This window comes from Polypterus senegalus, chromosome 11, assembly GCF_016835505.1.
Source record: "Polypterus senegalus isolate Bchr_013 chromosome 11, ASM1683550v1, whole genome shotgun sequence".
Taxonomy (NCBI): domain Eukaryota; kingdom Metazoa; phylum Chordata; class Cladistia; order Polypteriformes; family Polypteridae; genus Polypterus; species Polypterus senegalus.
In genome coordinates this window covers 89,306,890-89,332,111 of record NC_053164.1, presented here as the reverse complement: position 1 = coordinate 89,332,111, position 25,222 = coordinate 89,306,890, and the positions used below count along the sequence as shown (strand labels likewise).

The 25,222-nt window shown below is 37.7% G+C and overlaps 1 protein-coding gene across 2 annotated transcripts in view; it reads right to left on the bottom strand.

The window, feature by feature from the left end:
• The window catches only part of LOC120539295 (disintegrin and metalloproteinase domain-containing protein 9-like), a 73,051-nt gene that overhangs the window by 1,657 nt on the left and 46,172 nt on the right, over positions 1-25,222 (bottom strand). The window contains exons 10-22 of one of the 2 annotated variants that reach the window (XM_039769223.1): positions 23,782-23,863; positions 22,817-22,950; positions 21,470-21,641; positions 19,861-19,953; positions 17,246-17,441; positions 12,615-12,720; positions 12,003-12,189; positions 11,809-11,889; positions 10,496-10,601; positions 8,293-8,431; positions 4,298-4,364; positions 3,667-3,696; positions 511-578 (exon numbers count right to left, since the gene is read on the bottom strand). In XM_039769223.1, coding sequence (XP_039625157.1) covers positions 511-578; positions 3,667-3,696; positions 4,298-4,364; positions 8,293-8,431; positions 10,496-10,601; positions 11,809-11,889; positions 12,003-12,189; positions 12,615-12,720; positions 17,246-17,441; positions 19,861-19,953; positions 21,470-21,641; positions 22,817-22,950; positions 23,782-23,863 — 1,461 coding nt within the window. The remainder of the gene's footprint in view (positions 1-510; positions 579-3,666; positions 3,697-4,297; positions 4,365-8,292; positions 8,432-10,495; positions 10,602-11,808; positions 11,890-12,002; positions 12,190-12,614; positions 12,721-17,245; positions 17,442-19,860; positions 19,954-21,469; positions 21,642-22,816; positions 22,951-23,781; positions 23,864-25,222) is intronic. The other variant, XM_039769224.1, reaches the window with a different exon arrangement.

The window sequence follows — 25,222 nt, the reverse complement described above, 5'->3', positions numbered from 1 at the left end:
ACGACAAAACACTAGGCTACCACCTCCAACAAAGAACATCTGAGGGGCGCCAATATTGTGCAAATTTAACATACTGTATGTGGGGAACAAATTAGTTTTCAATTTTTTATTTTAAATTAGGAAAAAGTAAAGATATTTCTTAATCTATGTAATTTTATTTTCACTTTTGAGCTTCTGTGTCAACCATCCAATGACACATTTTCCATACTCTAACAAAAGAAAATATGAAGACTCCTGAAAGTGTTATATCATTTTACAGCAACTAGAGTTTATTAGGTTCTTATGAAAAGTAAGATTACTAACACCCGAGACCTGCTCTACGAGTAAAGAGTTGTAAAAACTCCATCAGCGCTACTGTGGTGTGCAGAGGGGACTTTAATGAACTCGGACGGCATAAAGCGGTCATTAACAGACAGCGCACGCAGGCCGGGGGGAGACCAGCACTGTCGCTAGTAGCGCAGACTTTCAGGAAAGGCGAGATCACAACTGACAAAAAAAGTTTGTACGTACCTAGACGGAGATTGACGATAGTCTCTGTATGCTGGCTGGGCTGACGACGTTCTGTGAGTTTGAACGACCTATCAAGAAGGCAGGAAAAAAAAAAGGACATTCAGTAAAATCTGACACATGGCAAGGGACGTGTCAATATCATGGCGGCAAAGCGCTGAACCGAACATTCCGGTGACTAAAAGGGCAGGAGACGTCTCTGCAGCAGCCTCAGAAGCTTTAGTCGACTACCTGTACCCCTCCTGGACGTCATGTAGGCCTGTGCCGGCGTCGTAGGGGAGGCGGAAAGTAGGATGAGATTTATAAATCATCTTCAAAGGTCTCGATTCCCTTCTATATATAAATATAAATATATATATATATATATATATATATATAAGTATAGAGATGTGTGTGTGTGTATATTATATTATATATATAAATAAATATGCATATTTACTATACAGATATACATATGTTTTAATTATGTGAATTTCCCTTTGGGATTAATAAAGTATCTACAGTATCTATCTATCTATCTATCTATATGCACACATATATATAGGAAAATTGCACTTAATGCTGCCAGAGGAGGCCGTGCCTTCTCACACTCTGAATTGGATTAATTAGGTTTTTTTAATTTTGTGTTAGGTTATAATTAAATCATATTCTGCTTAACATCGGGCTTTCTTAAGCTGAGTAATGCATAATGTTTATACAACACTTCAGTTTCGCAGTGAGAAGTGCTGAAAATGAACGACCCAACGCCCCTCTTGCTTGCTGCTGAACGCTAAGATGGCCGAACTCCTCTTCACTCACAACAGCACAAGCAGCCTGACTGACATGGCTGCCTGTTCAGGTGAGTGGTGAGCTGCTGCTGCTGCTGTTCAATTATACTTCTGTATCAAAGTGCTCAGGACTATTTCATTTTTTTTTTTTAACCGGTTTCAACTCTTTCTAACTGTAGAAACAAATATACTGGTACGTAACTGGTGCTTGTCTAAAATGACGAGAACACAGACTATTCAGAAGAGACAGAGAGTAGAAGCAGGTACCGATACAGCGCATTGCCGCACCCACCACATGATGAGCCAACTCATGATCCCAGATTGGCCCCCCGAGTGCAGCCATGCGACAGGCGACACCTCAGCACCACACTAGTTCAGGAGTATCCTTTCCAAAATGACTACGACAGCAGACAGAGGTGTGTGGCATCGACCCTGCAGAGCCACCCTGTCAGGCAGCTCCACTGTGGCCAGGAGACACCGGCAGAGAGCTCCGATGCACCACACTGCACATGACGTACTGGACGGTTTCACACGGTGATGCTTGTTATTCCCTCAGCAGGAATTTCAATTCTCGTTCCCCAACATAAATTTCAAGTCCACTGAAGACAAAACAGTTAAACAACGACAAAACACTGGCACTGGGAAAAGGCCAACAGTAACAGAGAATGTGCCAGCATGGCCTGGAAAAGAAAACGATAGGCTGGAATAAACACTTGGGAGGTAGCAGCACACATTTTTCTGTTTGTACCCCCATTGTCATTTGAGGGCAGTGCTGGAAATGATGATCTGGGATCTCATAAAGCAACATAAGTGGCTTCCATTACAGGTTTTTATAATTTATTTTCTCAGGAGGAGAGACCGTCCATCCAAACTACAGCTGCCGTTTCATCACCAAAATTCTTACATGAAAGATCAACAGAAACAATACATTCTTAAATACTCTGACGTAAAGGAAAAATATACGACTAAACAAAAACCACATAAAAGTTCAGGGCTGTAAACACGCAGTACCAAAATAAATGTCAAGTCCTGACACCAAAGTTCAGGGACACAAAGAGAACATTCCAAAGGTCTCAAATTCCATTCTAGAAATACAGCTGAGGGCAAAATGAGTTAAGAGGAGGCTGTTGAGGAGATGGCGTCAGGGCACTGGTGTCACATTACAGGCCCGAACCCCTCCAGCCACCATTAGGCCTTTGTCTGTTCTAACCTGCACCTTACATTGCACTGCTCTTGCTTTATATTTAAGGGACTTTAAGAAAATGTAATTATGGTGTTGGAGTGTCTGTATGTTTTTTACAAAATGAACAGAATTACCAATGACTGACAGAGCCTGACTAAAGGAGCACAATGGCGTTGTTGGTTGTCCTTGGATTCCCTACTTCCGAAGAGACGCTACAGAACATGGAGGACCTGAGCTGGCTACAGCGAGCATTAGGCCCGACCAGTATACCCATTACTGAGCACTAGTTCAGTATACTTGTTTTGTTTGTGTTGTTCCGCCTTTCAGATAATTACGTGCTCCTCAGACCTTGAGGACTGTGAACTCTGACAAAATGTACTTTTTGTAGGGAAAAAAAAAACGAAAAACAAACTGGAAGCAGACAGTGGGAGTAGAACCCCCAAATTCCATGTCAGTAGGTGAAAGTGACAAAGGATAATCAGTAATGTCACCAGTTCAGATAAGACTCATTGAAGTTCAAATGAAAACCTGCTAAGTGAACGCAAAAGACACTGTGGCAGTTGGGAGAATCCAGCATCACATCCAGCACCTCTGAGGTACGAGCGCACGTCAGCGAGACGGCAGTACAGAATGGAACCAGCAGATTGTGAAAAGCATAACCAGCCATGCATCAACATCCATAATGCTCTGAATCGGAAAGTGAAACTAAAAAAGTCCCCGATGTGGAAAGAAAATGGAGAATTTCAATCATTCATGATTATTGGTCATCTTATGACCACACACACTTTTTCAGATATTTGAAGGCTACCCACTTGGTGTGAATGCCTTGCACTTCAATGCGATCAAACCCAGACTCGTAAATGAGGTGTCCAGGTACTCACTCGGTGGGGAAAATAAATGAGAGGGACTCACATCAGCAGCCAGTTAGAATATTTCACACAGTTTAGGCCTTAGAGTTGCCTTAAGAAGACTACGGCAGCCAAGTGACGTACAGATGGTCAGGTTATATTCTGGACATCTTTACTGTAAAGTAAAGCTCGGGTAGCCGTGTGGCGGAGGTGTCTCGTTTTGTCCTTTTTTAGTTTCAGGAGAGCTTTGTGGATGTTGGTTCTAATGCCATGAAAGCACCGAGCAGTTAAGCCACTTAAATTTGCAACCCCCTGCAGTTCCCAAAGCTTCACATTGATTAATTACGACAGAACACATTACCTCTTCTGGTGGTAATAACTGAGCCTGATGCTTTATAGATAAGAAAACAAAAAAGATGAACCTTCAGTACCGCAGATGGTAGATTAGATTATTAAGAAATTAAAAGTGCTTTTAATCTGTAATAGAAATACTGTCACTCAATGAAGACCACAGGATAATAATTAAAAAAATATTTACTTCAGTGTACAGCAAGGCAGTAAAACATGCTTAGACAATAATAATAATACACATTTTAAAATAGAACAAGGGTTACAAACTCTACTCTACAAACACTTCCAGTAAACTGATCTAAAATGTGCATACTATTATTGATTATTAATACTATTTCTACACAGACACACACACAAATCATTTCTATATCTGGCAAAATCATTATGCTGGTTCCGCAAGAAAACAAAAACAACAAAACAACCATAATGCATAGGGAGCAAAGAAGCAGCTACGCGCTCTGGTTGTTTTTACTATTGTTCATTGAACTTGATGACTGAGCTGAAAGTGTAGAAACACACAGAGTGACAACGCGCAAATCAAATCTACAAAGCACCAGGTCAACACTGCTGCTGTGACTTGTGCGTCACGGAGAGAGCGATCAGCGAACTACCACTTAACATAAAGGGCCGTCTTCACTTACCCCATCTTTAACGATATTATTTGAGGCACTCGGAGACGGTTTTCCAGCATTTACTGCAGATGGTGTTCTAAATTAAAGACAAAGGCAAGAATAGTTAAACACAAACAGATATTACATAGAAAGTATTTTTACATATTTTTCTTCAATAAAACACACGTTTGTCACTTACTGTACATAACAACTCACAGCGTGGTGTTAGTTTGGCTCCCTCGATCTCAGTTTTAATACCAAGAATTCTCTTTCGATGCTAATATGGCTTAATATTTATTTTGAAGGACAAAATCATTCATTACTGTATAATCATTACATTATCACATTTGCTTTATTTTTACCCAATTTTTTGTAACCTTTATAGCTTTCAATTCATTCAACAAACCTTTCATTTGATGTAAAATGGGAAGGTATGCAGCGAGCAAAAAGTAAGTAAGTCACTCTCGTATAAATGTCGTTTATATTACGCAGGGAGTAGTCAGGGCCCCTTTACCACATTCAGATGCTTTGCCATTGACGACGTCATTTAAAGACAGAAATGGTGGGAAAAAGGCCACTAGTGTGAGCAAAACAGCAGACTTCAACGCCATCGAGACAGACACACGCACGACGTAGGTAAATAAGTAGTCACACGGGAACAGTGAGGAGACAAATGCTTAGAACACACCAAAAACAAACAAACCACAAACACACACTTTTGTTTTGTCGTAAGGTGCCTAACACCGCCGTCTCAAACAGTGCTGTGCGCGTCCACTGAACAAACTCATTTTTCTAAGAACGGTGAATTTAACGTAACGTATTTACAAGTGAAGGACTTGAACGTGAGCTCGTTCAGTGGTAGGTGACACTCTGGATGTGGTTTAGGGCCGCATTAAACGTTTTGCCTTACCCTGTAACGTAGGGGTGGAGCTGAATCCGAATACGCTATTGAGATAATAAGCACAAATAGTGGATTTTTACAAATATTTATTTTGTACGAAGTTTTTCCATTTATTTGTATTCAGAAAAAATAACATAAAATTAAATAGTCGCTGTCTGTGTCTGCCTGCTTGTTCTTAAGCTGCATCCCCACTGACACGAGCACGCGGTGAAGCTCCATTTTTACTTTTAGTAAAACATTGGACTTGGCGAGGCCACGTTAGATTTTCCCCGTTGGATGTGCAATATGTGACGTAACTTATGACCGGCAGTGTAACAGCTAGGTTCACCTACACGCTGGATCCACAGTCACCATTTGTGTCACACGGTTGGAAATACAGCAGTAATGTATAAATATACTTGCATCTATTTAATTTCTTTTTTGACCGGGAGGATATTAGCATATATGGTTATACATGTTTGTGTATTTAAATAAAAAAGTCTTCATAATTATTGCATTATTTTATTCAAGAACACTGTGATAGCCTAATATAAGGCATACAAAACTGAAAAAAGTAAAGTCATGGGTCATTTACTCTCCTTAAAAAACACAAAATGAACCGAAAATTGAAATGGTGAACTATGAACGTGAATTTATTCCTTTTAATCTGTGTGAACTGCACTTTGCACTCGTTCTTGTGAGCTGTGAACTTGCACCACACTGGGGATAAATAAGGGAGCAACTATTTCTTTGTCTTGGGATAAAGGAATAAAAAAGGAAACCTAAACTGTGATGCAACAAACGCCAGTTCATTTACTACTTAACAGCATTATATTACTTTTTGAATGCAATTTGAGGATGTGCATTAAATACTACATAATAAAAACTGATGGAATTTAACTGTACTGTATAAAAGCAATTAAAAGTAAGGCTGCAGTCACTCAAGTCATTTGGGGAAGTACTCAATTTGAATGTTCTCATTTTGAGATTTGGTTTGTGCTCTGCAGGTCACGTCCAGCGCTGTTTCGGTGGCAAACTTCAGCAGCCTTCACTTGGCAGGAATGAACAAGAAACGCGCCAGCGTGTTAAAATAAAACATCGAAGCGCATTTTAAAAACTATGTAGACGGATTATGGGGGGAAGAAAAAGTGTTTGGCTTAGTTGCCTACTTGTGCTTTTCTATAAGATGTCTATAGCAGTAGAGTGGTGTACCGTGTCAGCCATAGATTGATACAGGAGAAAGTAAGACGTTTCTTTGTTACACCTTACCTGATGAAGGGGCCTTAGCTGCCTTGAAAGCCTGCATTTGTAATCCATTTAGTTAGCCAATAAAAGGTGTCATTTCACCCTACTTGCTCCTCTATAAGATGACTAGCAATTATAACAGATATTTGTATTTCAGCAAATTAATTAGTAAAAAAACAAACACCAAATAATTTACATGAACGTCAAAATAAATGGGAAGCGCGTGCTTTTGATCCAAATCTTACTAATTTGCCAGACAGCCCCTGGGTGCCCCCCATGCAGACCCACATCCACAGAGCACCGCAGTCAAATATCCGCAGGCTGCACTGTCAATTCTGTTATTATATAGAGGAGACTCTTAGTAATCTTAAATAATTCTGCTTCTAGCAAATGTACATTTCAGACTTTTTTTTTTCTCCCAACTTACATTAATGATGTTTTACGGCCTTTCAAAGAATGTAAACAAACGGCACAGCCTGCTTTTAAGTCAGGCGCATTTTGCACCCCCTGTACCAGTTAGTGATCTGCAGATTTTGACAGAGGTCCAGTACTTCTAGTTTAAGGGTCCTTTATCTGTCGTTTTAATGAATAAAATATGTAGTTGCGATTTAACACATTTATTCTGCAGCGACGCCAACACCAATATCTAGTTATCTGTAAAATGACACAAACATGGCATACTGTTTGTTCATCCTCCTTGAAATGTGCACTTCAGCTTAAATTTGTCCCACACTGTAAACCACTCAAAGTCCATAAGTCAATCTGAATAGATTTGTTCCGGTAGCCCAGAGTCCTCCACTTTCCTTTGACGACATTCTGTTAAGTTTGCTGGTCATTTCTAACTGGCCCCATGTTGGGGTGAGTGGACAGACCCTGTGACAGAACGGGACCCTCTCTAGCCCCCTTCTTGCCCCATGCCCAGTATACTAAACTGGATTAAGTGGGTTTGACAATGCTATGTTATGTGTGTGAAATATCAGAGCACTCAAAGCAGTGTTTAAATTAAAAAATAAAAAATATATACTGTGTATACAGATAAGGGGCAAAATCGGGTTTACAGTGGTGAGTATGCGAAACACGGTTTATTCTTTAATTTATGTAGTAGTTATTGCATTAATTATTGTTTATTATTTTTCTTATTATTGTTATTAGCAAGTAAACTACAAGAATTTGCAAATAATAAAGGCTGCAAGCTCTTACAAGATGGTACCCAAGGGCACTGTGCCAGCGACATGCTTTGGAGCTAATAAAGTTAATACAGCTATTGGAATAAACAGAAGAAACCTGCATGCCTTTTACCTTACAACACAACTGTAAACCTGCTTTTGCTCACCCCTGTGTATGTGTGTGTATATATATTATATATTTATTTATGAATGAGAGTCTTAATTTAAATCTGAAAGGTGTTCAATTCTTTGAGACATATTCCACTCTGAATATAAAAAATGTCAGCAAGAGATGCCAAAACTACCAAAGTGGGTTTAAAAGTAAAAGTAACAGAAGGTTATTCTTTTGATTTACTATTAGCCTGCATGGAGCACGTTGCATCGTCTTCACCATTCATTGTCAGCAGTGTGTAAATTAGATCGTATACAGTGTGTAACATCAACATCTGATATCTAACAATTGCTTCCAGCAGCACGTGGCTGCAGTCTCCTCGACTGGGTTACACGACAGGACGCTACACCTCAGATGAAATGTCTACAGGTGAACTGATGCAGGGTCCATACTGGCAAACCTAATCCTGGGTTACAATCACAACAGTCGAAACAGAACTCGGAATGAAGAAGAATATCAACAGTCCTATCCAGTACAACACAACACACCGAGAAAAGTTATTACAATAAATTTCTCAGGAGATGACATCTTTTTTTTTTCTTTATTTTTATTTTTGCCTTACTTGCGAGCTTGGGATCGCTTTCTGCAGAATCTCCTCTTTAGCTCATTTCTCCTGAAGAAGACAAACAAGCCAAGGACAAGAAGAGGAAGGATAAGGAAGAAAAAAACCAAGAGCCCATCCCGTACTGAAGTATCCTTATCTGAGACAAAAAGAGACATAAACAGTGGAGTCACAGAGGGAATTATCAAAAGAAAAGACAAAACAATCACAAATGATCTCAAAGCAACACCAAAACATCTAAATGAATCTCATTTATTTATGAACATATCTGTTTAATTTTTCTTAACATTGCTGCCAGAGATATTAAAGCCACTGACTTGCAAAAGAAGCTTCCTGAAATGACTGAACAATGTCGATTTACATGTAGAGTTCATTGCCATTTTAAACGTTTTCCCTCGTAAATATTCAGAATCAGTTTTAGTTCTAATTAACAAAAGGCGCAGATCAGGAAACATCAGACATGGCTCTGGTCCCGTCCTGACCATGCAAGTCTCCCCTCAACTGGACACGGATTAAAATGAAAGAACTGGGCCAGACTGGCACTTCAAACATTTATATCTCTGATTTTTCTTAAGTCCGGACAGTGGGGGAAATGCATCCAACCTGGCACTGCCTGCCTGTTGCAAAGGTCGTGAAATAAAAAATATATATCAGCATTAGAGCACTTGAGAACATTTTATGGAACAAGACTTAATATACAAGAATGCCAAGGACTTTAAAACAATGCACATATAAAACGACACAGAATGCATCACCTCTTTAGAAAACTGTCTAAATTAAAATATAAATGTCCACTATATATTTGAGCTAACCATCACTTACAAAGTTCTGTTTGCTCATTCTGTACAGGAAAATGGGGGGCCTATTAAGAGACTGTAGCTCAGAGGGGTCATCCAATCCTAAAGCAAATATTTGATGGTCCATTGAGAAGGTGCAGTAATTTGAAACTACTATATTCTAATGAGACGCAAAGCGAGCCAACAGATGACCAGCTAACTGGGGGTCTCAGGCTCTCTTTCTGGAGGAGCACTATTTTCACTCCGGCCAAAGCCGATTCTTCTCGTATTTACCTTGAATCCTTATTAGTCTTCTAGTTTCTTTTTTCTCTGAGAGCACCAGTAAAGTGTCTCATGTACCAGAGCAGATCAATATTTCTCAGGCCTTCACTTCTTCTTTTCATATATTTTATTGTAACAGATATTACGAGGCAGTAATAAGTGTAAATGTGATCAAGACAGCAGTTCGACTGTTGGCTTAATCATTATTGTTGGTTGCTGGTTAATGAAAAGCAAATTAAGAAAGTGCCTGAAATGAAAACCTGCAGCCAACGAGACCCTCCAGGATCGAAATACAACACTCTCACAGGAGTTACGCAAATTCCATCGCTCTACTTTAGTATAACTTCTGCAACAAGAGTTGAAAAAAACAAAAATATCTGAAATGTTCATCAATACACTCAACAGTTCACACATGCCTGTGTTTAGGTGCCTTCTTCGGGGTCTGAAAAGGTAAGCAATACGACCCCAGACCAGGAGGGTGCACCACTGCTAATGTGCTCTTCTTCATCATCATCCACAGTCTGGAGGAGCACTGATGTCATTTCTACTTCCGCCTTCTCTAGAAACAAAATCCTCCCCCCTTTTACTGCTTCCCATCATAAGAAGTCAGTGGACGTCCCTGTTCATTATGGACCAGAATATCCTCCACCATCCTTTTTACTTTTCATAAAGCACTGGCTGCAGTTTTGCTCCCTTGTGTGCTTTTTTTGCATTCTGTCATTAAACCTGGTTGTCCCTTGACTTTCCAACTCTTTGTGTCTTTGTCACGCACTGTACAGCACTTGTGTGAGTAGAACTACAGGTGAGAGCTAAAGTACAGCAAAGCTCCTCAGGCTTCACTGAGATGATGTTGCCTGGACATCAAGGGTTTTGAACTGGTGCTCATAAGTTGACACATTAAGGATAAACTTACACCCCGACCATTTCTTATACCCCGTGGTAATTTTACTTTCCATGGTAGATTGTTACTGTAAAAAGCACTTCAGTGACATTTTTCTTGTTAAGTAGAAGTCACAAAGATGCCGGACAGTTCTGTGCTATCTGTTTGTTGTTCCATTATTAGTTAATTCTAAACTAAAAACAAGAAGAAATGTATGTATATTTATATTTTTAAAGGAGGTCCTTTAGTCTTTTATTTCACCTACCATTATATGTTGGACCACTGTCACTGCTACCGCCATAACCGCTGATGTCACAGTGTGGTGGGGCCCAGGCCTTATCACAGTGACAGTTCTTATTGTTATTACAGACCTGCAACAAACATATGCAAAGAAGAAAAGGATGGAATTGAAATGGCATGCTGCTATAAGGCAAAACATTTATTGTAATTTCATAACAAATGATTTCGGAAATAAAATGAAAGTCCTATAAATTCAGAAACAGTAAACAGGTCCACACTGTCCTCCGCAATATCCCCTCAGTAGCACCCCCTGGTGTCTGCAGATAGGCTTACAGCCTGCATGTCATTTATGGTGCCAGATTTTAATTACATTTAAGATTTTTCATTTAAAGATTTAGCAGTGTTGTTTCTTGTCCTAGAGTGTGGATATAAACACAGGGAACTCCAGTTTCTGTATTACATCTTACCTGAAGAAGGGGCCCGAGTTGCCTTGAAAGCTGGCATATTGTAATCTTTTTAGTTAGCTAATGAAAGGTGTCATTTTGCTTGGCTTTCTTTTCTCTACCAGATTTTCAAATCAATACTTTACAGTTGGTACCTGCTTACCTTAAATCCAAGACAACTCAAGGACCAGATGGCTAAAAGATGGCATTCCGTGCTTTGACAAGTACTAGATGCAAAGCAGAAGCAGACTAACCCTGGAATGTTTTATTTTCATTTCCTTTTGACAAAGGTTTCCAAAATGACTTCCGAGTATACTTAGTTCCTGTTTATTATAAAACATTTGCAAGTGTAAAGCGGTCAGCAGCATCATGCGGACATTCTGAACACTAACGGTGTCAGTCCATGCAGACATGCCTTGCCACCCTGAATGTCGACCCAATTTAGCATCTGGATTGCTGTTTTGCCTTTAGTGTGAAACACAGTCATAAGAAGTCTGACCTAATGACAGTAAAGTAAGAGCATACAAAACACAAACAACAACAACACTTACAGCACCCTTTCCTAAATGTCTTCCATGTAGTTAAGCATCCAAATAAAGACAAAATATATCCTAACACAGGAGGGGCAACTTGAAAGTATATACACAGAATTAAAGGCAGGCTATACAATAAAAGGTTTGAAATACGAATAAACCAATTATAAAACACCAAGTTTAAGTAAATTATCCATATTTATGTTCGCTAGGAAATAAACATTATAAATGTATTACTGATACTATTTAGTTGGATCCCAGCGAACTTACTCTTGAAATTCAAACAGGATAATTAAACCATTTTCTATAAAACATAAATGAACACCAGTGATATTCTCTGAAAATAAATTTGAGATTCTCACCCCATGCCCGTGACACTTCTCCTGGACATTGCAGTCATACTGAAGAATGGATGCATTGACACACTGGTAATTCATGCAAACCTTAAAAAGCACAAACAGAAAAGAAACATTACCACTGAAACTACATATTTAATAACAAGTCTCAGGACCGACTCACATAGCAGTTACGGAGGCGTTTTGTGTGTGCAACCTACCTTCCCTTCTTCACATTTTGTTCCCTCATTCACCATGCCGGGGTCTGGGACATCAGAACCCAAACGGAAGTCCACACCGGAGCAGGTGATGCTTCCAAAAAATATTTTCATCAGAATAGGTTGGATGCCAAACAAAGTATTGACGCCATCAACATTTTCACACTGCAGCTTTCCACACATTACATTTCTAGACATGAAGCAACCCAAAAGACGACAAAGAAAAATAAGAACAAAAAACAAAATAAAACACTTTTGAATGAAAATATCCAATATATTTTCTCTTTTGTTGTGGTGTGACGTGCACTTAGTGTAACTTCTAATGAAACTGCTCATCAGTTTCAGAGTCAAACATTAGCCTAGCAGTACAAGTCCTACTAAAGTCGATGGAATAATGACATCCCAAACAAGGGACCTCAATGTGTGCACCCTAACCGGAGCAAAGGCCAAACACTGAAAGAAAAAAGAAACGCCGGCTAGTTTGCAAGCCCGGAAATTCCTCCATTTCTCTCCTTTCATTCTCTGTTAGACGTTCCTTAAAAATGAGGAATTAGCATAAAAAAAGTTAGTTTTAAAATGCTAAATAGTCAGAATTCTGTCAGCTCTTTTCCTTACCTACTTTCACATTTTTTGTAGCCATTTGCTTGAAAACCACAGTTTCCAAATCTGTCACCCTTCACATTCGAATCTTTGAAGCAAATCTCGGGAGCAACTTTTGCTTCTAAAGGATGAAAACAAAAAGGCAGGTTAACATTTTAAAGACCGCCAGGAGATAAATATTGCTTCCTGAAGTTAAGTTAAGGTACATTTATACCGAACTGGTAATTTTTTTTAAAGACAATGAAACAGCCTTCCAGAATTAATTTGGGAAAATGTATTTAAAATTGATGTGTGTGCTTAAGATGATTAACGGCGATTAGTCTGCTTCACAAAACATCATTAAATAAAGAAAAACTATTTTTTCTGCTTGTTTACTAAAAGCACCAAGATATTTTTGATATATGCATATGCCAAAAAATGTTACCACATCAAAATTTTTTTGTTTTTCAAAAATTATGAAATTTATTTGCAGATGCGTAAACATTGACTGATTTATTATTTTGAACGGTTCTACAAATTTAATCAAATACAATAAACTTTTTGATTTATTGACTCCATTTAAATAATCAATTTAAACTCCAGGACTAATTGCAGTTTAGGAAATTAATTGTAATGGAAGGGCTTTTAGAGTAAAGGCCTTTTTTCATTTTTTATTATTATTTTTTTTCAAATCAATATGTTTAATCACTCAGCATCAAATTTAGAGTGAAAAGTTATAGTTAAAAGTTTATAGGCCCAACATACTGGCAGATCCGCATTTAAAGTGATCCAAGCTGAAACTTGACATGAAGACCTTCTGCAGTATGTCATGAAACAGGCTCAGCTTTCACACAGACATCCTTTGATAGGAATTCACAAGTGACTGTATAATATTTAAAAATCAAAAGTATGGAAATTATAGTCTTTCAGATTTTTAATCCATATGAAATTACACTGCTTTTTTTTTTATAATAAACTAGGGGGCTTTGCACCCTGCTCGCTTCGCTCACCAACTCTTGGGCCTGCACTATGTGCTAGCCTCTTTGCGGTTCCGTCGCTCGTGTAAGGGGATACGGATGTACAATTTAAACAGATTGTTATTTTTCTGGGAATTGTTACATATGCATAATAGAACTAACTATTTTACATTACAGCGAGTAATTAACCATATTAAAAAATAGAAAAACATAAATTTGAAAGTAAATTATGTTTCATGTTGCGTTAGAGTTATTCGTTGTGTAATACAATTTCGTTCTCTTTGGCTTTGAAATTAACGCGCAAATACACTTTTACTGTAAAACTTCAGTAAAAATATTTTTTTGAATTTAAATTTCATTAATATCGCATTGAATTTTAATTCTGTGTTTGGACTTTCATAGTGACAATGCAACGTATAACTGCCTGTGATTGCATTTCATTTCTTTCTCTCAATTAAATAAAACAACTTTTTCGAATGTTTGGCTCCGAGATTTGTTAATTGTCTTTTCCAAAGCTATTCTAACGGGAAACTGTTAACATTTTAATACGAATGGCATATCAAGATCTCCTCTGTTGTCTAATGTTATCTATGAAAGATGTACTACATTACCTTTCTTGGATACATCCTTTTTTCTACAGTAATTTGTGCGGTGAAAGACTGGATGGTGTTAACTGTTATAAACATTCTTCGGGATATTGTAAGTTGAAATTTTCATCTCCCGTATGATCACCACCAACTGATTCAGCACAGTCTATTGATACGCATTTATACAATCTGCCGTGTAACCGATCGTTATTTTTGACGTTAATTCAATTGACTTCATCATTTCTCGGTGCTAGGATTGCTTGTGTACTCATTTTGTTCTGTTGATAACCCTTCGAGATGAAATTCTTTAATAAGATTTGGACATAATACGTCTTCTTTAATTGGGAACTTAAAGTGAGGAAAACATTAAAATTTATAAGAGCTGAGAGTGCAGGAACTGTGACTGTCAAAAGCATTCACACGATTGAGAGGTGAGAGGACCATGGGCATGGTTGAAAAGGGCTGAGAGGAGGCCGTGACTTGAAAAAATCTCACGGCCAAAGTCTCGTCCCAGGATTTTTTTATATAATAGAGAGAAAATATTAATTATATAAAAAAGTATTAGGTGTACACCCAAAAATTATCCATAACACCTTGTTAAAATATTCAAAATACAGGGGCTGTTAAAGAATTTCATCTTTAGCTTGGTCTAAAAGAAGTTCAGTTAAATGGAAAATGGAAAACAACAATGTTATGTTAACACATTTCAGCTGGTATAGGTGGTATGCCAACAAAAAAAGATGCTAACCCTTGAACTACAAACATTTACTAGTTCGTCACCACCACCATCGACAAACTCTACTACCTAAACAAGTCACTTTACCTGCTTGTAGAAAATATGCATGAACTAGCATAGGTCCTTTAAATATTGTTTACTATAAATAGCTGCTTTGTATAATAAAGTATGTTTATTTGGGAAACCCTTTTTGTGTCATGTGCTAAATCAGGTATAAATATTCAATGTATCAATAACTGTACTATTGCATTTTCACCAGGATGGAAAGGAGTGGGCAGCACAGCAGAGAGCTTTAGCACCCAGCAGCACTTCTTTGTGCCAATTTTGACGTCCTTTAATTTTTCCCTCATGTGTGTAAGCAGTATCTGTGGTGTCCCTGGTGTTACATACCATAATGCAGACCTGTAACATATCTCCTGTTACAGGCAACAATATTTAATGGAGTGATATTGTTAGGATCCCTTTGCATTAATAAACTCAGAAGTGCTTTATTTTACTATATGTTTAAACACATCTGTAACTTTATCTTTATGCATAGTGTAGTTTGAAAAGTGGTAATGGCATTTTACATGTGAACTTATTGCAGCACTCTGAGCCGTCATTCAGTGAAAATTGCTTTAGAAAAATAAAACAAATGAATGAATAAATGAATGCCGACTAGAAAAAACCCGAAAGGTGGGCCAAGGTCTTATGAAAAGGGACAAACTGACTTAACACATTCATGCACTCGGAATTTGCCTTACCATGAAAAGTGTTATCTAAGAAAACAGTGGTTTAGATTTTAAACTGCACAATGAATGTGAAATAACAGTAATATATTTTGCTGCAATAGAAGTACAAGACTAAGAATATATTTTAATCGATTCCACATGTCCCATAATTAAAAATGAATGAGTGAATTTTACTAGAGAATACTTAAGAAAAAGTTTTGTGCTGAGAACAATGAAAACTCAAATTAACTTGTCAGTAATAAATAAATAACCAATGTCACACACATGCGTTTGGGAGTCAACCAAAGGGACCAGAATGCTACGCCAGGCCAGGGGGCAGCAGGTTGCACTAAACCTCTCTTTTCTAGCCGCAATCACAAGAAATCCTGATTGTGTCAGATTATAGTCCGAGGACATCACATAGCCGTGAACAGCCTTAAAAACCCTGCACACTCCATACTTGAGGAGTTCTGTTTTGGACTCTGACCTGTACACATTGTATGCAAATTTAAGCCTTTTGCAGACAGGGAAACCATACAGGTGGCTGCCCAAAACCTTCATTGTGTACCCAGCTTTCACACCAAAGAAATATACTGTACAATGGATTTAATATTAATGTTTGATCTCCATGGAACAGAGTACCACACAGGCTAATAATGCTGCCTTGCAGCACTTGGGCCCTTGTCTGATTCATGGCTGCCGTCTCTGTGGAATCTGCATGCTGTCACATTCATGTGTATTTCCAGTATGGAGTGCAGCTTTCCTCCCACAGTCCTAAGACACTCAGTTAGCTCATCTCATACTCTAAACTGGTTTTGTGTGCGTGCTTGCCTGGCATCCAGGTCGGACTCTTGCCCTGTCGTGTCTCTCCATGGCCGTAAAATGGGCCAGTTTAATTTGTCAGCCTCAGTTCAAGGAGCATTATAACTCATTATCGCACTTTGAACTGTACAATATGTCATTCATTAGAAAACAAAAGATGTCAGTTTTCACGAGGATTAAAAAAGGGAGTTGTCAGCTTCTGAAACGTCATCTCTAAATGCTTACAAAACGACAAACTGAACATATGCCCATGGACCCTATGTGTCTGCAGAACCACAACACTGACAGCAGCTGCCTCCTGTAACAGGTAACTTGTGACCAAAATTACTTTTTTAAGGTGCTAAAATGAAGTCCTCCTAAAGGTTTATTTCAAATAATTCAAATGAGATCAAATTTCAAATACTATAAGTGAAAAAGTTTACAGTTTAATGAAGAAAAAAAAAAAAAGATTAAATCCTAAAATAAAAATGAAAGTGAGCAAATTAGTATTTAAATTTGTAATTAATATCCATAAAATAAATGGATACTCTTATCGGTGGAGCTCACTGAGTAACAAAGCATTGCTTAAATAAATGGGAGCATGAAGACAGATGAATGGGTAAGTACAGGTTTACGCCTCCTCTAAATGGAAGTTCAATTCTACAGATTTCAAATTAATGCCACTAACCTGGTCAGTGTCTCCTTTGGCTTGGAGGCCTACATCTGCATTGTGAAATTATTGTGACCAACATCAGACTACACAGTAATACTTCAATTCATTTTGAAATGAAATAAACTGTATATTGTATATCAAAGCAAACAAACTACAAAAAAAAACAAAAAAAAAACTGCTTACTTGCACCAAAAAGTTTCTGGCATTGCCCTTCATAGTGCTGGCAAACCCCATTGTAACAGTAGGCGCTGCCACTTTTACACTGGTGTCCATTTTGTACATATGCATCAGGCTGGCAAAGCTGACTAGTGCCATTGCAGTACTCTGGTAGATCACACTCATTGCTCCTCTCTCTGCACACTGTTCCACCGGGCATGAACTGAAACCAAGTGAAAGGCACAAAACAGAAGTCAAAAAAGTATCACTCATTATATAGTGTCTGAAGGAGAGCTTCATGCTGTATTATCTATTAATGCAAATATCCTCCATCGCAAGTGTTGGAACTGCGGCTCTAGCATTTTTATCTCAACCTATAAAATAAATATATGCTCCCTTCCCCACACACAGCTCTCTTACTACTTCAAAGCCTTATTACAGAATCGGCTGTGATATCTCATCCAATCCTCCTTCGCGATTTCCTGTTAGTATTTCACTGTATGTTTTATGTGTTTTGGTGTCTTATACTCAAACCCTTATTGATTTACCAGTCTACTAATGGCTTAATATCTCCTTTTGCATAAACTGAAAATGCAATGCAGTTTTACATTTATTATCGGACTGATATGTTAATGGACCATTTTAATACGCAATCTACATCCTTCTACATTTCTCTTTTTATTTATTTAGCACCAGTAACGGCGCACTGCACAATAACGTGCAGTGAATACACTTGACTTGGACATTCATAGTTTTCATACTCTTTTTCTGTCTCTGTTTAGCATTCGTTTTTCTCAGAGGGTGATGCAGTTGCTACTTCCTGAGCAGCTCTTCTTTTCTCCACCCTAGCGGCCCGCTTCTTCTCTTCTCTCGTTGGCATCTTTTCGCGTTAAAACTGATTAAGTCAGCGTTTGTGTTTGCAATTACTTAGTACGTTTTCTTTCATTTTTCACTTAAGCTGGCACTTAAGTCTTCAAGCACTTAAGTCTTCAATCTGCCTCAAGAATGATTTAAGATATGAAGAGGTAGGGGAAGTGACGGCGAAGGTGGCAGGGATGAGAACGGCGCCCATACACATGCGCCGAGAGATGATTCTACAATAAATTACAATAAAAATAAAAAGAGGAATAACCTTGGAGGTCAATCATCACCCAAAAAGTGGATACTAGACGTCACGTAGTAAATGTGTACCAAATTTCAGGTCAATAGGTCAAACGGTTTGTGAGGTACAGGTGATTTAAAATCCTGGACAGACAAACCAACAGCCACAGTAGCATATTATATATTTAGCATGTTTACTGAGAAAAGTGTTTTTTAATATAAAGATTGATTGATAAAACACCAACTAACTGCCAATGAGAAACAATACAAACTTTGAGCAGACTTCACTTTGAGCCACATACAGTTTTTCACCCGTTGCATGACTGGGCTCGGGTCCTAATTTGGGATCCTGAGGTGGTCAGTCATGTGGTGGATGTGGCAAGGAGGCAATGTGCTGAATCAGTGCATGCCCCGAACCTCCTCCTAACCATTTCACCATTATACAAGTAATGAATATTTTAACAAAAAACAGCTGAAGAAAAATACACTATTCAAATCACTAAAAATATCAAATTTAAATCAGAACAGATTTTTAAACAGCTTTCAGAACATTAGCCCTTCAAGTCATATATAGCCTGCTATTTCACGGATTAATTGCTTGTCTCATGAAGGTTCAGGTATGCCTTCAAAGTCTGTGTTTAATTAGTATAAAAATGTTGGCTGTATTCCTGATTAATCCACTACCAACATTCATCTTTTAGAATCCACTACTTGACTAAACATAATCTTTCCATTTCCTGTTTCATTACAAGGTATGAAGTTTCCAAGAAGGAGTAAGTTTGAACAGTAATAAAAGTTTGTGATGTGCACAGGAGTACTGAGGGCAGTGAGCAAAACAGGCATATGTGAAGCTCACTGAAGTCACCCAGGCATCACCGATGATTACAATGTAGCTAAAACAACATCAGCTCAGAGGTTTTATGTAGTAGTGAAGGTAACTATACTGCGCTTTAGCTTTCAATTTCCCATAACAAGGATAGTTTATTGTTGTCCACTCATGTCACATTCTATTTCCTCCTGTCAATGTCTATTCCTGTTCATTTACAGTGCTCATCCACTGCCCTTTTTCTCTTGCGAGTGAGTGACTCAGGCCCCACTTCACAGTTCATGTGACCATCTTTTCCATGAAAAAAGAATCAGTAGGCCATCAAGTGTCAGCCGCAGGTTCTCATGATGCTCACTGTGGTGGGACTTTTTTTTTTTTGGATTAGATTGGGAGGGGGGTATGGTGGGGAAATCACTTTGTCTGGGCCACCTCCTCAGACCAGTCTGTGACTGACAGTTGCACTAAAAGCACAAGGTTTACTTTTGCTAACAACATACAGCATCCATTAGGCTTTCTGAGGCTTCTCCAACAAGTAGGGTAACATGTAATCCATTAATGCTATTGTACGGTTTTCATATAGCATTTGTTAGTCTCATCAAATAAAACTGAAGATTACATTTTATAGAAATTACCCTAAATAAGAATCACTCATTTCACAAAAAACATTATAAGGTTTATTTAAATGCTTTTAATCAGTGCTACCCATGTTAGATACCTGGCAGTTTTTGCAGCAGACACCATAGGCACATTGAGCTCCTTTCTTCAGCTTGCATGTTCCTGCTTCACAGCAAGGATCCTTCTCACACTCCTATATAAGAAATAAGACATACAAAAACAAATCATTTATTTGCCTAATATAGTAACCCATTCTCCCATCCATCACTTAATCATATTTCAAGTTAAAAGAGGACCACAGTCAAGCCCAGCAACATCAGGTGCGAGGTAGTTACCAACTCTGCATGCAATTTTAAAATATATCTTAAAATGTTATCAGTTTGGTCTGTTTCAACATTATATCCTGTTTTGAGCTAAACAAAGTAAAAAATATATATGTTTTAAGAAATTAGGAAAAAATGTCATTCTTTATCACAACAAAATATACATCATTGCAGTGTATATACACGAGGTGTGTCTATTAATTCCATGTGTATCTGCGCATTAGTGGTTACTGTCACCTCTAAAGTAATCTCCTACTGCAGCTATGCATTTTGTGAGATGATTGGCATTTCTGGAAACATGACTGGAACTCTGCTTCTGCAATACCCTTGAGTTCCTTTGTCACTTTACGCTGAACGTCAGAAGTATCCTTTCATGGCTGTTTTCATTCTGGGGTTTGTTCACAATTCAGGTAAATAGGGTGGATGATCCAACTTGGTATTTGATTTATTAGCCAGGAAGTTGTGAAAACTGAGTGCCTCATGGCTTGGGACATTGCCACGATGGATGATTTAACTCTGGTGTCGTCGTTCACATTTGCTCACTTACCTCCTTGAATCTCTTATGCCATTCAAAGACATCCGACATATTCATGGCATCCTCACAATATCACTTTCAACAGCTTCCACATTTCAGTAGCACTTTGTACTGCAGGCTACTACATGGCTGATCCAGAAATAAATTGTTACACCTCGTGCATATTCTAACACACGCACACATATTTACATAAATGGCACTGGCACAAGCAGGGAGGACTCGGGAAATGAACCCGGGTCTCCTAAGTGTAAGGTAGCAGCGCTACCCACTGCGCCACCATGCCGTTCATTATAATTATTTTCAATATTTAAATTTTAATTCACATTTACGCCCAGTCTAATTATTTCCATTGCATTGCTTGAATAATCTTTAAAATACTGCTATTTTTTTCGTGTGACAAATACAAAGTTTGACTACTTGAGGAAACAGGACCACTATTACAGAACAGAGTAAAATATTACATGATGCTCAGTATAAAAAGAATTAAGTCATCTGGATAATTCTAAATCTTTAAGCAGTGAGCCATGTCCTGTATGATTTATATAATTTGCTTCTAATCTGTTATGGATGCACCATTCAAAACTCTGATGACAGCTGCACATGAACTTGATCTTAACTTAAAAGTGAGTATTAGTGAGTGAGTGAGTGAGTGAGTGAGTGAGTGAGTGTGTGTGTGTGTATATGTGTGTCACTGTGTGCACTACAGTGGCACACCACCCTCACTTACACTCAGTGTTGCCAAGATAAGTATCTGCAACCGTGAATTGGTTAAGTTGGGAAAACAACAAATAAATGGCTTTTCTGCAAAAAATCTGTACTTATGATATGTCGTATACATTTACATGACTGACCTTCAGTGTTCCACAGTCACACTCCTCCCCTACATCCACTAATTTATTGCCACAGTATGGTGGGCTGTAGGCTTCATTGGGATGAGGAATATTTAATAAGCAGTTTCCTCCATTATTCAAAATCAAATTCTCAAAATCATTCTCACTGCATGTACTGAAATTTCTCGAGCCCCTAGAAAAAGAGAATAAAAATTTCAACTTGACAGCTGCACAGTACAACAAATATTTATTATTTGACAAATGACAGATGTGAATATTTTATTAACTGCTAGATCCTGTTGTCCGATTATGATTTTATTACATACAGTATGCCAGGAAAAGGTGAGGTCAGTGGTCTACTGTATGACACATGGATTGCTAGAACAGAACACTGAGTGCAATGACTGAAAGGTGTTTTATACATTACATTTTCAGTAAAGATATTCAGTTGATATCAAATATCGACAAACTCTTATTGAAATTTCATCTTTTGTAGATATAAAGGCTGAAAACCTGACAAATTATGCAAGACTTTTTATGCTTCTAAGTGTAAGAGATTAGTAAATGCAAAGTTTTAAATTTTTAGTGATTTGTTCCAAAAATGATTCATTTTGTTGTTGGTACAAGGTTGTGTTAAAGGTGGAAAAAATTTCTACTATGCTTTGCCCCGAGTTTAGTCTTTACATCAGTAAGAGCTGTACTTTCAGTAAGGATGTGCAAATGTTTTCATATCTACTATGAACAATGAATTTTTACACAAGTCAGGCATAACAAAAACAAACAATTTTTTTTTTTTTATCCAGCCTTGAAACTGTAAAACTTAGAACACGAGAATTTTGGAAACCGTTTGCTCAGCCAAACATGCAAGTAGTAGACCCTCAAAATCACAGACTGGCAGTGTGTCTCAAATGGCTTCACACTAAGAATTCAAACACAGGGATGTCTACCCAGTACAAGGACAGAAGCACCTCTATTAAGACACAAAGAGTAGGCTAACAAAACAAATAAACGTTTTCTATACTTCCTAACACTGCAGAAAAAATGCACATCCTTGTACCGTGTTAATATAAGTCAAAATCTTATTTGATATGCAGAAGTGCTGTATACGGAGAGGTAATACAGGAAATATGGGTTAGGATAAAATCAGTTTAAGAATTACTGGAACAGACATCATGTGATTGACCTGTATTCAAAAATTATTTGAATTTTAATTGTGTCAAGTCTTGTGTCAAGAGTTGTGCCAGATCACTGAGTAAAACAACTTTAAACATCAGGTTGAGCTAAAAGAAATGGGATCTAGCATCATTAGCTATCACAGGCTGAGGGCATTTTTAAAAATGGATAAGAACACTGAACCTCTCAACTCACGTTGCTCCAGAGTTCATAATGCAGGCCTGAACTGCACATGGACAACTTCTTCCATCATCATGGTTCATCCCAAGGTTATGGCCTAATTCATGAGCAACTATGGATGCGAAGGACTCCAGGTTATTATTGGTAAACTGAAAAAGAGATAACCCGAAGTATGAAAAAATTGTAAGCATCTGCCTATAGATAAAGACAGAACAAGATTCATCTGCATGGAGTAATAAAGTCTCACTATGCAAGATCGGATATTATTAAATGCACATTTGGACTAACCAGAAAATAGTAAAATAAATAAATAAATAAATAAATAAATAAATAATAATAAAAACTCAACTTCAGACTTTTCCTGTTTGTCAGACACAATGTTCATAATAACACATTTAAAATGGAAAACCTAAATGATTTCATGTACTACGAGCCTTTCCCAGATCTTAATTGTATACATATATACATATATATAAAAAAGATACTTGTATATCTATATAAGATACTTCTGTCAACCACTGCAGTCATCCCCAACCTGCATTCAGTGGTGTCAGGCGAGCAGTTGAGCAAGAATTTGGGCCTCAAAACACAGGAAATGAAGCTTTATGGCATCTTTTAGTGTCAAGAGTTCAGAGCTTGGAGCGGGGAGCAGGCAGACTTTTAGAAGGGAACATGTGTTTTGACGTTTGAAACTTATTGATTTTGTTTAGATGAAAGTAACATAAATTCATTCTATTTCACATCTTCAAGGTATAGATGAGCCTTGTTTATATATTTTTTTCTTCCTTTTAATCTTCTAATGTTGATAGAAAAATAATAATGTCCTTTACATTTTAATTTTTGAAGTCTCTGTGAGTATGTTGCCTCTCAATCAACTTTCATTCCTTTTGAAACAGTGGTAAAAAAATGTAAAATAAATTTTCCATTGTAAAAATATGAACACAAAAATGCTTAATCTGCAATGTATTTCTTTTCATTACCGCATTAATTCCTCCACCATGACTCCTTGAACAGACTGTTCCAACAAAGGCCATTCCAGCGGTTCCACCAAAACTTCTTTTTCTAGATAACAAACAATTAAAAGCATAAATGTAAAATGAACAAAGAAAACTGTACAAATTAAAAAAAAACACTTTGATTAGTAACATCCATAATTAACATAATGTAAACATTTTACAAATAATGTGATAAGTTGCTATTTTTATTTAAAGTTATCATTTCATCAATATTCATCTGCAAAAAGAAATAACCTCTGTACTTATTATTATAACTCCACCGTTTGCCAGTTAATATTCTCAGATTCACTGATCCATATTTGCTTGGCTAAAGGAGTTGTACATCTATGACTAACTTTGTAAAGAAATTTACTGGAGAATTTGTTACCATGAAGTGTATGTAATCCATCATGAGATTTAGGTTAAATGCAGAATTAATATTAGTACTTTCTGTGGCTTGCAAAAGCCTCACAAGACCTGATGGCATAGTCTTTGTGACAATATTCAGTTTTCTTTCAGTTACTGAAAATCCATACTTGGAGAACTAGTTGAATTGTGCTTATCAAATGAAAATGCCATTAACATACACATGAATAAATAAAGCATACACAGGTTTAAAAAGAAGAACATCCAAATAATAAAAAAGACTAAGACCTACACCCTCTGAACCCCAACTTAGTAATCTACGTCCCCTACACCTACCTAACCTCCTTCCTCATTTGCTATATATTGCCTTTGATCCCTATATGTTTAATCATTTTCCTCTGATGATGGCACCTGGTAGGTGTTGAAAGCTTAGCCCTTCGAGGACTTCTTGCTTTAAATACGCAAACTGTATCACAGACCTTTGCTTCTATATAATGTCATACACATACACATGGGAGATGGTTTTCAGCCTCAAATAGTGTGGATTCTCAGTCAGACCAGAGGTTGTCACTGTCATCTGATCCTTTTTTCTTTTGTACCTCTGCATAACCACTGGTCCACCCACTGATGATGTCACTTCCAACACCCCTTGATTATGTCACTCCCAGTACGCAGAACCCACCTTTCTGCCATATCAGTTCCTGTTACTGTCTCCCTGTCTCCACCTCTTGTGTGCATGTATGTGTGTGTGTATATATACACAAAGTATACAAAGTGTCATTGTTCACCAATGACTGTATGACCAGATACAGCTCCAACCTATTATTAAGTTTGTTGATGACACAATATCATAGACCTGATCACTAAAAAAAGATGAGACAGCTTACCTGCTGACTTCTGGAAACAGAGCACAGGCCATATTCCCATTTGCATCAGAGTGGGTGTTATAGAAAGTGTAAGCAGCTTTACGTTTCAGGAAGCAGTCGTCACCGATGAACTGTTGCGAGCACAAACTATTTTGGCAGTTTTGAAGAAACACCTTTACTTTGTCAGACTTGGA